Below are 14,779 nucleotides of genomic sequence, written 5' to 3' on the forward strand. Positions count from 1 at the left end.
AAACTCAAATCCTCTCGCAATGAAGGCCAACATATTACTTGCCTTCCTATTTGCTTGTGGCACCTGCCTCTCCACTTTAATTAACTGGTGTACAAAGGCACCTAGATCCTTTTGTACATCCACACTTCCCAATATATCCCAATTTAAATAATACTCTTCTGTTTTTCACACCAAAGTGTATAAATTTGCATTCAAAATGTTAATTCTGTTTCTCTCCCCACAGAAACTGCCAGACCTGCTGAGTTTTTCCAGCACTTTGTTCTTATTTCATTTTAGGAAATAATGTGGTCAGCTTATCTACTTCTGGGTCCTATTTCCTAACAGAAACTTCACATAGGAGTAACTACCATCCAGAAACAATTATCATAAATGCAATGCAAAGCCAATTAACATGTACTATCTTCCCAATTTCCAAGATGGGTCACAATATCTGTAAAGGTTTGTAAAAATGTTGTAGGGGCAGACACTGAAGTGCATTATTAAATTAGCATATTATAATAATTATAGCTGTACTGCAGTTTCTGGATGCTGGTATGTTTTCTACACTTTAGCTGTCAGTCTAACTTAGACCTTCAAGCTTATAAGCAGGCTATATAATTTAATAAACAGTAAGGAATCAGAATATGGCATTGAATTAATTAGAGGAATGCCTCCTCATAGTTTGCTTCCATTCTGTCTTCAAAATTATATGATCCTGATTATAATTCATTTTGGGTGTTATAGCTCAATTGAGTTAATGCTTGGTAGAACCATATCATGTTTTTTTACTCTAGATTTTTTGGGGGGATTTAAAATCAAAGACTATTCCTCCAAGTAAGTTTTTGCTTGCTACGTTCCAAGGAGAGCATCCTTTAATCAGATTCAAGTAAACTAAAGGCATGTCCAGGGATTGAAAACAAAACATTCTTATATTGGTTTGCTAGTTTTATTATAGGTCCTTACGTGATGTATCTGGACTTCAGAAGACAGCAGAATAAATATCACAGTTGTATGTGGCTTAGGCCTTAACTGACAGCTACATTTATTAATAAGTGGCACGGTGACACAACAGAGCATCTATACTTACTGAACTTAATTGTGAGCTTGAAACCCATGGAATAATAGGAAGAGTGGCAGCATTGATGTGAAGTTAGCTGAGTGACAAGAAACAATGGAGTAATGGGGAATGTTGTTCTTTGGACTGGAGACCAGTATACAGTGGACACCCCAGGTGTTGGTATCAAGACTTTTGCCTTTCTTAATATATATTAATAACCTAGATTTGGGTGCACATTTCAAAATCTGCAGATGGTACAAAACATGGATGTTGTATATTTTGTAGAGGATGGTGATACATTTCTAGCGGGCATAGGCAGACTTCTGGTGAATGAAATTTAATGCAGAGAGATGTGAAGTGGTACATTATGAGAGGCAATATGAAATAAAGGGCATAATTCTAGAAGCAGGTGCAGGAACAGGTAGACCTCCAGGTACATACGCACAAATCATTGAATGTGGCAGCACAGAAAGTCATTTATTGATTATGCCAGAAAACCCTTCTGGGATTTGTAATCTCTTCAGCAACTTGTGGTGAAAACATTCCACTTTAAATTGCTGTAATATACCTGCCAAGGAAGCAAAATACATGTTTTTTTTCCTCTAGTTTCTTTCCAAATCCTCTTGTGAATATAAGTGGTAAAACTGAGCTCTGTAGTATGTTTTTTTGGGTGCTAAGAGGCCTTGTAAATATCAAAAATATATGCATGCTTCTGAGAGTAGGTGCACCCCACTCCTTCCTCATGGAGGTTTTTGTATGTCACTGCCTGATGTTCACCAGCAACATACAGAGCAGGCAGATCATGATGTAATTCAGCATGTAATATTGATTTAACATCAATACTGCCATTTTGGAGATTCACACTCCAACCTATGGTGATTCCTTAATCTCATAGAGCTGACTGTTAAATAGCATGAAGGATCGCACTCTCCACCTCACCAATGCTATTTGAACACACCATCAATCACCTGCATGCTGTTTGATGGCTTATTTTTGACTACTACTACAATTACACACTTCTTGATGCTTTCTTCAGTTGAGATGCTGAAGTGCTTTTTGTTGACTTAAATGCTTCTGCAACGTTTGTACAAGACATGGCTGGAGTAGAAGGCCTTCCACCAGGCCTTGAATATGACTGGGAGAATGAGCAGAGGCCAAACAGAGCTGGACAAGCTGCTTAAAAGAGATTGGGGGAAGCAAGATTCACACCAGCGAACCATAGGGTATTTAGGGAGTAATTCTCATATCTCATCTATAATAATGACCACTATTTGAGATGTCTGAGCCTCACTAATCAGGTTGTCACTGAAATCTGCCACTTGCTGCAGCCACAAAATAAACAGCAGAGAAGCGAAAAGGTTGCAATATCTATGGCTTTCAAGGTAACTGTGCCTCTGAACTTGGCTCCTGCCAGGCTGCTGCTGGAGGTAGAAGCAGCATCTCACAACTTACAGTGCACTGCTGCATAAAAAAGATCACTGAGCTGCTCTGCAAAGAGAGACACTTTCATTTCATTCTATCTTGTCTGAAACAAACAGGCTGAGTGAGCATGAGCACTTGGCAAAATTGCAGGCTTGCTCAAGGTGCAGGGTGGCATTGACTGTGCATACAATGCTTTGCATGCACCTCATGGCTATTATTGAACAGTTACCAATGTGTGAATACTGTGAGATGTGGACTTAAGGCTTGAAGCAGTGCTAAATATCTGAGGATGAGGTGAAGCATATGAATGTTAAGCTTGAGTCCTGATTAATAGATTGTTCGGAGGTAAGTGATGGTAATGTGGTGAACAGACAGGACAAGAATGCAATTACTAGGACATGGCATTTGAAGATATATTCATTGAATTCTCGTGTAAGATCATCTTCTTCCTTCACTGCCTCCATTGACATGTGCAGCTGTCTCTTGCCAGTGCCTTCCAAACAAGTGCCTATGGGGTCTCTTAACCATCTGATGATAAGAACATAAGAACTAGGAGCAGGAGTATGATCTGGCCCCTCGGGCCTACTCCGCCATTCAGTAAGATCATGGCTGATCTTTTTGTGGACTCAGCTCCACTTACCCATAACCCTTAATTCCTTTACTGTTCAAAAATTTATCTATCCTTGCCTTAAAAACATTCAATGAGGTAGCCTCAACTGCTTCACTGGGCAGGGAATTCCACAGATTCACAACCCTTTGTGTGAAGAAGTTCCTCCTCAACTCAGTCCTAAATCTGCTTCCCCTTATTTTGAGGCCATGCCCCCTAGTTTTAGTTTCACCTGCCAGTGGAAACAACTTCCCTGCTTCTATCTTATCTATTCCCTTCATAATCTTATATGTTTCTATGAGATCTCCCCTCATTTTTCTGAATTCCAATGAGTATAGCCCCAGTCTACTCAGTCTCTCCTCATCAGCCAACCCTCTCAACTCCGGAATCAACCTAGTGAAACTCCTCTGCACCCCCTCCAGTGCCAGTAAATCCTTTCTCAAGTAAGGAGACCTAAACTGTACACACTACTCCAGGTGTGGCCTCACCAGCACCTTATACAGCTGCAACATAATCTCGCTGTTTTTAAACTCTATCCCTTTAGCAATGAAGGACAAAATTCCATTTGCCTTCTTAATTACCTGCTGCACCTGCAAACCAACTCCTTGAGATTCTTGCACAAGGACACCCAGGTCCCTCTGCACAGCAGCATGCTGCAATTTTTTACCATTTAAATAATAGTCCATTTTGCTGTTATTCCTATCAAAATGATGACCTCACATTTACAACATTGTACTCCATCTGCCAGACCCTCGCTCATTCACTTAGACTATCTATATCCCTTTGCAGATTTTCAGCATCCTCTGCACACTTTGCTCTGCCACTCATCTTAGTGTCATCTGTAAATTTTGACACACTACACTTGGTCCCCAACTCCAAATCATCGATGTAAATCGTAAACAATTGCGGTCCCAACACTGATCCCTGAGGCACACCACTAGTCACTGATCGCCAACCAGAAAAACACCCATTTACCCCCACTATTTGATTTCTGTTAGTTAACCAATCCTTTATCCATGCTAATACATTACCCATAACACCATGCACCTTTATCTTATGTAGCAATCTTTGGTGTGGCAGCTTGTCAAATGCCTTCTGGAAATCCAGATACACCACATCCACAGGTTCCCCATTGTCCATTGCACATGTAACATTCTCAAAGAATTCCACCAAATTAGTCAAACATGACCTTCCCTTCATGCTGTGTCTTACCAATGGGATAATTTGTATGCAGATGTCTCGCTAGTTCTTCCTTGATGATAGATTCAAGCATTTTCCCTACTACAGAAGTTAAGCTCACCAGCCTATAGTTACCTGCCTTTTGTCTACCTCCTTTTTTAAACAGTGGCGTCACATTTGCTGTTTTCCAAATGTGGGATCCACCCCAGAGTCCAGCGAATTTTGGTAAATTACCACTAGTGCATTTGTTATTTCTCCCGCCATCAGGACCAGGAGACTGGTCTACCTTTAGCCCCATTAACTTGCCCAACACTACCTCTTTCGTGATAATGATAGTTTCTAGGTCCTCACCTGCCATAGCCTTTCTGTCATCAATTTTTGGCATGTTATTTGTGTCTTCCACTGTGAAGACCGACACAAAATACCTGTCAATGCCTCAGCCATTTTCTCATTTCCAGTTATTACATCCCCCTTTCTCGTCCTCTAAAGGACCAATGTTTACTTTAGCCACTCTTTTTCATTTTATACATTTGTAGAAACTTTTGCGATCTGTTTTTATATTCTGAGCTAGTTTACTCTCATAATCCATCTTACCTTTCTTTATAGCTTTTTTCCTGGCTTTCTGTTGACCTTTAAAGATTTCCCAATCCTCTAGTTTCCCACTAATCTTTGCCACTGTGTATGCATTTTCTTTCAATTTGATACCCTCCTTTATTTCCTTAGATATCCATGGCTGATTATCTCTTTTTCTACAGTCCTTCCTTATCACTGGTATATACTTTTGCTGAGCACTGTAAAAGATCGCTTTGAAAGTCCTCCACTGTTCCTCAATTGTCACCATAAAGTTTTTGCTCCCAGTCTACCTCAGTCAACGCCTCCCTCATCCCTTTGTCGTCTCATTTGTTTAAGCGCAAGACACTGGTATTGGATTTTACCTTCTCACGCACCATCTGTATTTTAAATTCAACCATACTGTGATCGCTTCTTCTGAGAGGATTCCTAACTGCAAGATCATTAATTATTCCTGTCTCATTACACAGGACCAGATCTAGGATAGCTTGCTCCCTTGTAGGTTCCATTACATGCTATTCAAGGAAGCTATCACAGATACATTCTACGAACTCCTCCTCAAGGCTGCCTTGACTGACCCGGTCTAACCAATTGATATGTAAATTAAAATCCCCCATGATAATTGCTGTATCATTTTTACATGCATCAGTTATTTCTTTGTTTATTTCTCGCCCCACCATGATATTATTTGGTGGCCTATAGACTACGCCTATCAGTGACTTTTTCTTCTTACTATTTCTAATTTCCACCCAAATGGATTCAACCTTTTTTTCCATAGAACCTATATCATCTCTCACTACCACCTTGATGTCATCCTTAAATATCAGAGCTACACCACCTCCCTTATCTTCCTATCAGTCCCTCTGAACAGTCTGTTACCCCTGGATATTTAACTCCTAGTTGTGACCATCCTGCAACCATGTCTCTGTAATGGCCACCAAATCATACTCGTTCGCAATGACTTGTGCTGTCAACTCATTTACCTTGTTTCGAATGCTACATTTTTCGAATGAGCATTCAGATCAAGTTCCCATATGCCAGTTTTTGTACCTTCTTTTTGAATTCTAACACTTCCATTAATAACATCTCCCGAGTTCTCCTTCCTTTTAACTTTTTTCCTGATTTTTGATGTAGTTGGAACATTCTCCCCACATTTTGTCCTTGCTCTCTCCTTCTCGGACTCCTTACATAGGATCCCATCTCCCTGGCATATTAGTTTAAACCCTCCCCAACTGCTCTAGTAAACACTCCCCCTAGGACAACAGTCCCATTCCTGCACAGGTGTAACCAGTCCAATTTGTACAGGTCCCACCTCCTGCAGAACTGGTCCCACTGCCCCAGAAATCTGAAACCCTTCTCCTGACGCCATCTCTTCAGTCATGTATTTATCCGATATATCCTGTCATTTCTACTCTGACTAGCACGTGGCACCAGTAGTAACCCTGAGATCACTAACTTTGGAGTCCGATTTCTTAACTTCCAAGCTCCCTGTATTCTGCTTTTAGGACCTCATCCATTTTTTTACCTATGTTGTTTGTACCAACATGCACTACGACCACTGGCTGTTCGCTCTCCCCCTTCAGAATGGCCTGTCGCCGCTCCGAGACATCCTTGATCCTAGCACCAGGGAGGCAACATACCATCCTGGAGTCTCGTTTGCGGCCACAGAAATGCCTGTTTATTCCCTTTACCATTGAATCCCCTATAACTATTGCACTGGCACACTTTTTATCCCTCTCCTCTGCAGCAGAACCAACCGTGGTGCAACGAGTTTAGCTGCTACTGCTTTCCCTAGAGAGGTCATTCCCCTCAACAGTATCCAAAGCCGTATATCTGTTTTGCAAGGGAATGGCCACAGGAGATTCCTGCACTACCTGCCTATCTCTCTTGCTCTGTCTGGTGGTCACCCATTCCCTTCCTGCCTGCGGTGTGACCCCCCTCTCTATACGTGCTATCCACGATACTCTCTGACTCGGGGATGCTCCACAGTGTCTCCAGCCGCCACTCCAGCTCTGAAACTCAAGCTTCCAGGAGCTGTAGTGGAGACACTTCCTGCACACATGCTGACCCAGGGGACTGGAACTATCCCCAGCCTGCCACATGGAGCAAGAGGAGCAAACCACTGCTTGGAGCTCTCCTGTCATGTCTTACCCCTTTAAATTAAGCTTTTGAAAGGTGTTTTGTTTCAGATTATATCCAGGGCCCTTCTTTCGTGCTCCTTGTTACTCTGTGATGCTCTGAGAAGGCAGTTGTAATAGATTTTGGGTGACTTGATGCAGCTTTAACTATAAAGTTAGTGCCAATAGAATGTATATGCACAAGTACAACAAGGTAAGACTAGACTCCAGGTGTGACTGCTCTTCTGGACTCCTGGGCTTCAACTGCCAGTCCCTCCTCAACCCGTGATCCGCTCCCTCCTGCTGATTGGATCAGCTTCCCGACGGAGTGGTCACATGGTCCTCAGAACATGCCCCCTCTTCAAGGATCACGCTACTACAGCAGTGATGGGCTTTCCCCTCTAACTGTTGCAGTCCATGAGGTGATAATGCTCCAATGATGATGCCAGGAAGGGAATTATAGCATATTGGTCCAACAGCAGTGAAGGAATGAAGCTGTGTTAAAATCAAAATGGGTGTGCTTTATTGAGTACTTGCCCATGATGATGTTTCCATAAGACTACTGATCTTGTCCTTTCTGATCGTGGAGGTTGCAGGAACGAGACGTGCTGTGTTTGTGATATTGCTGAAGTATACCCTATAGATAGTGTGTGCTGCAGCCTCTGTGTGCCAATAAATGTGAGGATGAATAGTGAGTCCAATGACAGCAACAACATTCAAATAAATAGCTCTGTTCTGGATAGTAGCAAACTTACTTCTTTGTTGCATCAACATCTGTTGTGTCAAGTAGCAAGTATTCATATTAATATGCACCTTTAGATGGTGAAGAGGAGGATAGGAAAGATAGAATAGGAAATTGTAGGCCTATTAGTCAGTTTTGGTAAATTGCTAGAATTGTTATTCGGAACAGAATGACCGAGCATGTGGACAGTTATGAACAGATCAGAGAAGCTGGCCCAAAAGTTGTAAAAGGAAAGTCATGCCCCATGAACTTGGTTTAATTTTTTGACACGGTAACTAAAATGACAGATAAAGGAGTATCTTTGATGTTATTTACATGGATTTTCAGAAGACATTCAATAAGGTTCCACGTAAGAGACTGTTAACAAAAATGAGAGTACATGGATTTAGAGATAACATACTGACATGGGTATGGAATTGTTTAGGAAGTAGGAGGCAGACTGTAGGATTAATGGGTGTGTACTCAAATTGGCAGATGTGGCTAGCGCTCTCCATGAGGGATCAGTACCACAACCTTAGCTTTTCATTGCATTTATAAATGACCTAGAAAAATGAATAGAGAGCAATAGTTTGCTGTAGGTTTGCTGATGATACCAAACGTGGTAATAGAGTAGATACTGTAGATGGGAACAGAAAGTTGTAAAGAAACAAAAGACTAAATGTGTACACAAAACTATAACAGATGGAGCTTAATGTGGATGACTATTAGGAAGATCAAAGACAGATCAAAGTAGTTTCTAAACAGTGAGAAAGCAGGAACAGAAAAGAAGCTGAGAGATTTTGGAGTATATGTATATACATCACCAAAAGCTAGTGGACAGGTACAAAATAATAATTAAAACATTCTGAAGAAGAGTCATATGGACACAAAATGTTAACTCCATTTCTCACTCCACAAATGCTGCCAGACCTGCTGAATTTTTACAGCATTTTCTGATTATTTCAGATTTCCAGTATCTGCAGTATTAATTTAAAAGGTCAGGAGGATATTGGCCTTTACCTCAATGGGACCAAAATACAAAGGGATGGAAGTAATGCAACAGTTATATAAATCGCTGCTTGGCACCCATTCTGTATCCAGTGCTGGGCACCACACTTCAGGAAGGATATATTAACCATAGGAAGAATGCAATGCAGATTCACCAAAATCACCACTGGGGCTAAGAGTTTCGAGAATGAGAACATGCCACATAGATAAGGTGTGTATTCCTTTGAATACAGAAGATAAAGCAACAACCTAATTGAGGTGGTTGAGACAATTAAAGGGTTAGATGGAGGAAAACTGGGAGAGAGATGTGGCTGGCTGCGATCTTGGGAGGCTGACAGTTTGGAAGGGTAGTGCAAGAAGTGAACAGAAACAAAAAGATCAGCTAGCTGAGAAGGGGCCCAAAGAAAACAGAGGCCAGCAATTCAGGCACCTTCTCAGCTCAATAACTTCATCTGCAGCAAATAAGGCAGAAACTGCAACGCCAATATTGGGTTCCTGAGCCACACCAGGCGATGCTTAGTCACAGAGTTTACCTGCACAATACAAACTATCAGGTGGGACATTCCAGCCGCGGGTGCCCCAAGACCACCCCCCCCCCCCCCCCCCCCCCCACCGCCCCACCGCCCCTCAACGGACCTTTAAATGGTCCACCAAATTTTCTGTCTCGCCCACTATGATTTCTGTGGCAGGCGAGACAGAAAATTTTCGGTCTTGAATCTTAAGAGATAGAAGGATCTTAAGGATAAAAGGGGAGACAAGGAAGAACTATTTCCTTTTTTTGGGGGAACCCAGAACAACTGGGCTTAACCCTAAAATTAGACTGAGTAGTTCAGGACTGGTGTCAGGAAACATTTCTTCACACTTCCTTGCACTCCTAAGATCTGTTGTTAAAAAACGGAATTAAAACTTACAGGATCAAGGTGGATATATTGAACCAAGAGACAATCAGTCATGAATTGAATGGAGGGGACAGGCTTAAGAGATCAGAAGGCAATTTAGTGGTCTTATGTTCTTTTGAGAGATTATCGAAGAGTCACTTGTCACATGATAGCCAGCCTCTGTCCTACACATGTAGCCAGTGTTGTCATAGCCAATCCAGTCAAGTTTTATTCATTCATAACTCCCAAGTTGTTGGTGGTGGCAAGATTAGTATCAATGGTGCTGTTGAAGATATGGCAGCGATGGCTGGGATACATTTTAGTTGAGAAAGTCAATGCCTGCGAGTTGTCAGCCCAATCCTGAATGATATTTAGGCCTTGCTGCAGTCTGGCACAGGATATTTCACTTCCAGAGAAGTAATGAATGGAGTTTATTACTATTGAATCATCAGCCAACAGTCTCATTCCAGATCTTATAATAGAAAGAAAACATCAGTGCTGGTTAGGCTGAAAATGCTTCCATGTGACAATGTCCTCAGGCTACAATAATTGATCAGTGCCAACTGCAACCATCTTCCTTTGTGCCAGGAATATTCCAGTCTTTCCATTTGCCTCTAGTTGATTTCAGCTTTGCTGAGACTTGCTACTACTAAAAATTGCACCTTGGTGTTGAGGCCACCTGCTTTTACCTTCACTCTGGCAGTCAAATCTTCTGTTCATATCTGTATCAAATGTGCAATGAGATTTGGAGCCAAGTACTCTTGGTTGAATGTATACTGAGAACCAATCAGTAGGTGTCACTTGGAAACCCTTAGTGTTTCCTTACAGCAATTGATTGATGATCGGAAGGAGGCTGATAGCTGGGGTAATTGGAGACATAGCTTTCTTAAGGATGATTTTTACCTTCGCAGTAAACCAGTGGGATGATTCACCCAGTCATCATAGAACCCATCCAGTTTTCACTGGTCGCTAGGTCCTCACTCTAATATAAAGATACCATTCCTAGAATACCCTTCTGAATTCACCATTGAACTAAGGTTGGTCTTCCAACTTAATGGCGATGGAAAGATATGGAATATGCATGACCATGAGATTGGATTGTGTTGAAATGTTGCTGGTCACAGCTCAGTTTTGAGTTGCTAGACATGTTGCTTGCCTCTTCCTTCATTAATCGTAACTTCTGTTTCTCTTAATACTTTTGCTCACATGAGAAGTAATCCCTTTAAAGGTTTTGTCAGGTCATAGCCACAAATTGATATTGATCGATCACATCAAAATTCATAGCTAACAAACATTTTCTCCTTTAGGTTCATCATTGAGTGTGATTTTTGAAATCAACGTTCATTTGGCAATTATTATTTCGACTGTGATAGCAGTTTGTTACACTCTGATTGGTGGTTTATACTCAGTTGCATACACAGACATGGCCCAACTCTTCTGTATCTTTGCAGGATTGGTAAGTTTATAAAATAGTTTGAAATTATTGAAAGTACTACGTTTCAAACAACTGGATATACAGAATGCATTTAATAGTGGATAAGACTTCTTGCTTTGATTCTTCATGCAGTACATTAGCCTGCCTTTTGCTGCTTTAAATCCTGCCGTTACAAGTATTGCCATCACCGCAACCCAGTATGTTTACCGTGAACCATGGATTGGAAGCATAGACTCTGGAAATGCTTGGATTTGGGTTGACAATTACGTCCTGATGGTATGTATACAGTATTATTTATTACAATCTGTGTAAGGTAAATGAAGTGACATTACTTCCTCCAAGGCACCAGAATCCAGCTAAATAATACCACCACCCAACCCCCCCACCCCCCCTGCCACCTCGCCACTGTATCACTAAAAACACTAGCACCACAGCAGCAATGTGATTGGCTTCCAATGGTACTTCAAGTTGCCATTGTCTCTTGCAGCAGAGATCATTTCTTCTCATTATTCTGCACAGAGTTAGAGTATTCGATCGTGGATATTAATTGCAGTACTTGCATTGCAGATTTAAATTCACAGATCCAAATTGGAAGGCAGTAGCATAGTGGTAAGGTCACTAGACTAGTAATCCAGAGACATGAGCTCAAAAATCAACACTGTAGCCGATGAAATTTAAATTAAATTTCTAAATCGATAAGTAATGGTGACCATGAAAGCATTGTCAATTGTTGTAATATCCCATCTACTTCACAAATGTCCTTATCTGGTCTGGCATACGTGTGACTCTAACCCCACAGCAATGTGAGTGACTCTTAAATGACCTCGCAAACCATTCAGTTATATCAGACCACCACAAAAGGGAATTAAACCAGATGGAATCAACCTAAGCACCAGAAACGATACGGCAAACCCAACTCTACAAAGTCATTCTTAGCAACATCTGGGGGTTTGTGCCAAAATTGTGAGTGGCATCCCACAGACTAGTCAAGCAACAGCCTGACATAGTCATACTCACAGAATCACACATTACAGACATAGGGTGGAATCTTACCAAAGGTTTGGCCGATTTTTGTTTCTGGCAAGAAAACCAGCATGTTTCTCTCCAGATTCTACCACACTCTGCCAAAAGAATCAAGTGTTTCTTGCTGACATTGGGGGTGGGGGTGCTTAAGGATGCTGCAAAACCTGGCTGGGGCGCCATCTTTAAAGAGGGCTCTGATCAGGACTACATTCCCCATTCCACCGCTGAGGCCTCAGGGGCTCCCTTCCCCCTCCCCACCCCTGATCAGAGCCAGCATTCACTCTGACCCCACCAACCACCCCCATACCAACTCCCCCCCCACCCCCCCCCCTCCCCCCCAACGCCTCCCCAGGACCATCAGCTTCTTCTCTTTCTCTCTCCCTCCCCGTAATTATCAGCCCCTTCCCCCCTCCACCTCCGAAGCACCCCCACAACGGCCATCACCTGGTATCCTCTGCTCGTTAGACCACTTCTGGCCCACAACCACAATTACATTAACCCTCCTCCATGAGTTTCCCACTGGGGCCTGCCCCTTGGCACAGGTTGACACTGCCAGGCTGGCACTACCACCTTGGCACAGCCAGTGTGGCACTGCCAGGGTGGCATGGTTGCATTAATTATACATATAGAGGAAACACATCAGATTGCAGATGGGTCGCCTCTGATTCACTGCTCCACCGTGAGCTCACTGTTTCCTCCGTCTGGGCACTATATTTAAACAGTATTTGTGCACAGCGCTTTCAATGAATGCAGCCCAAGACTTCAATGGATGAGAGAGATAGCCCCAAAAGCGAAGAAGACAGCTGCACCCAAATCCCGTGATGTCTCCCCGAAATGACTGCGAGACGCAATTGAGGCCTGCTGCGATGCCCTCTACCCCTATGAGTTTTTTTAGTGTATCTTCACATCCACACTGCTTTTCCCTTTGGGGAATAATGGAGAATTGGTGGAAAGATCCCTCAGCTGATTATCAGCCCGTTGAACCTTGTAATGAACGCTCCTTCCATGGCCAACAAATCCTGGCATTGAACTCAAACCCAGAGCTTCTGTTCCAGCGGTTCACTGTGCCACACGGAGGAGATCCACCAATCTCATCATTCCAGCTTGGGAGGCGGTGGCAGTTGTGCTCTTTGCTAATGCTGTACGGAAGAGGTCATCGAACCAGTGCAGAAAGAGGATGAAAGATTTCATTCATGGCATCAGGATATATCAATCATTTCATCACTCTCAACTCACACACTCACCAGCTCATCACGCATTCACTGGCATCTCACACGTTGCCAGCTCAAGTGATATCAGCACTCCCTCTCTCACGCACACCTTCACATCTCCACCTGAGCTCATACCCTCTGCAGTTTGTGTCCTCATCCTGTCAATGGCTGCACTCACCACCCAAACATGGCAGGCACCCTTATCGTCTGCCCTGGCATGCATCCTACTCATATTCTCCATCTGTCTTTATGCAGGATAAGCTGGTGCACCATCAAAGGAAGAGATCTCATACTGGGGTGGAGTGGCCAAAGTCAAGGTCCTGACTCTCTACAAGAATGGAACCATTGAGCTGGCCAGAGAGGACAGGCTAGTGGTGACAATGAGGCGGGCAGCGCATACCCAAGTGAGGATCCTGCACCAGCTCATCCCTCAGGCAACTAGACTGGGAGTATATTGGGAGTATATTAAACAGTCCTGTTTAAGAGTCACCTGCTAATTATCTTTCCTTTCTTTCACAGGCACCTAAGGACACCCATAAGTCAGGCCCTCAGTTCCAGCCCCGAGGACACTTAGGATGAGGAACTAGAGGAGAGCACCATTGAGGACATGTCACAGCGCTCACCCACACTCTCCAGCATCACAGAGACACACATTTTAGTGGGACCTTGTTCTAGTGCAGCCTTGGCATCAAAATCTGGTGAGTACAGCACACAATCAGGTTACGAGCAGGCAGAGGCAGTGATATCCGAGGTCGCAGCACTCGGAGGATTTTTGCAGGTCAGGAATTTGCATAGTCCAGATCAGATGCCACTAAATGAATTGCTGGAGGTGCAGTAACGATCACGGAAACATCAGGAAGGGATCTCAGCTGCATTCCACAGGTTACTACAGAGGATGGAGGTGACAGCTGGCTTCAGTAGGAGGGGATAGCACCAATATGACAACGCACTGAGGCCAACACTGGTAGGATGGTGGCCACCATGGAGTTCTTGTTCCAGGAGATCGGTCTTGCACTGCTACAATTGCAGCACTCCATCAATTTAGCCATTGGTAGCATTCATCATTGGCAATGGAAGAGAGGGATGGACCACCTAGATCTCAGTCCAGCTGCCTCTTCTCCCCAAGAGTAAGCCAGGGGCTCTCAGACACACATCGGGAGGAGCACTGGCAGCTGGACACCCCAGGGCCTTCCACGCAAGTGACTGCAGGAGCATGCAACTGATGTAAACCTCCTCTTCCTGTGACCCATCACCTCCAGCTCCACAGGCCCAGGGGGGATGCACCTGCTCAACAGCAGGACACCCAAAGCAAGCCGGGATCCTCCAGGTCTCAGCCCTCCAGAGGATGCCCATAGAAGTCATCAAAGCCAAAACATAGCCTTTAGCATCTTCACCTCTGCTGTGGGTGTCGGGGAAGCACCTAAACATAGCATTAGGAATGTTTATAAAAATTTAGAAACACACCAATGGCATGGGTGTTCACAACATGTATATAATGTTTACAAATGTAAAGAAAATCGCACCCATTTCCACATCTCCTCATGTGTAGGTCCCCTTTTTATGATGAGCTGT

The 14,779-nt window shown here is 43.3% G+C and overlaps 1 protein-coding gene across 1 annotated transcript in view; it reads left to right on the plus strand.

The window, feature by feature from the left end:
* Positions 1-14,779, plus strand: part of LOC144499458 (high-affinity choline transporter 1-like) — a 102,265-nt gene that overhangs the window by 34,379 nt on the left and 53,107 nt on the right. Inside the window, exons 4-5 of the mRNA XM_078221445.1 lie at positions 10,846-10,994; positions 11,106-11,249. Coding sequence (XP_078077571.1) covers positions 10,846-10,994; positions 11,106-11,249 — 293 coding nt within the window. The remainder of the gene's footprint in view (positions 1-10,845; positions 10,995-11,105; positions 11,250-14,779) is intronic.

Source organism: Mustelus asterias, chromosome 10 (genome assembly GCF_964213995.1).
Source record: "Mustelus asterias chromosome 10, sMusAst1.hap1.1, whole genome shotgun sequence".
NCBI lineage: Eukaryota > Metazoa > Chordata > Chondrichthyes > Carcharhiniformes > Triakidae > Mustelus > Mustelus asterias.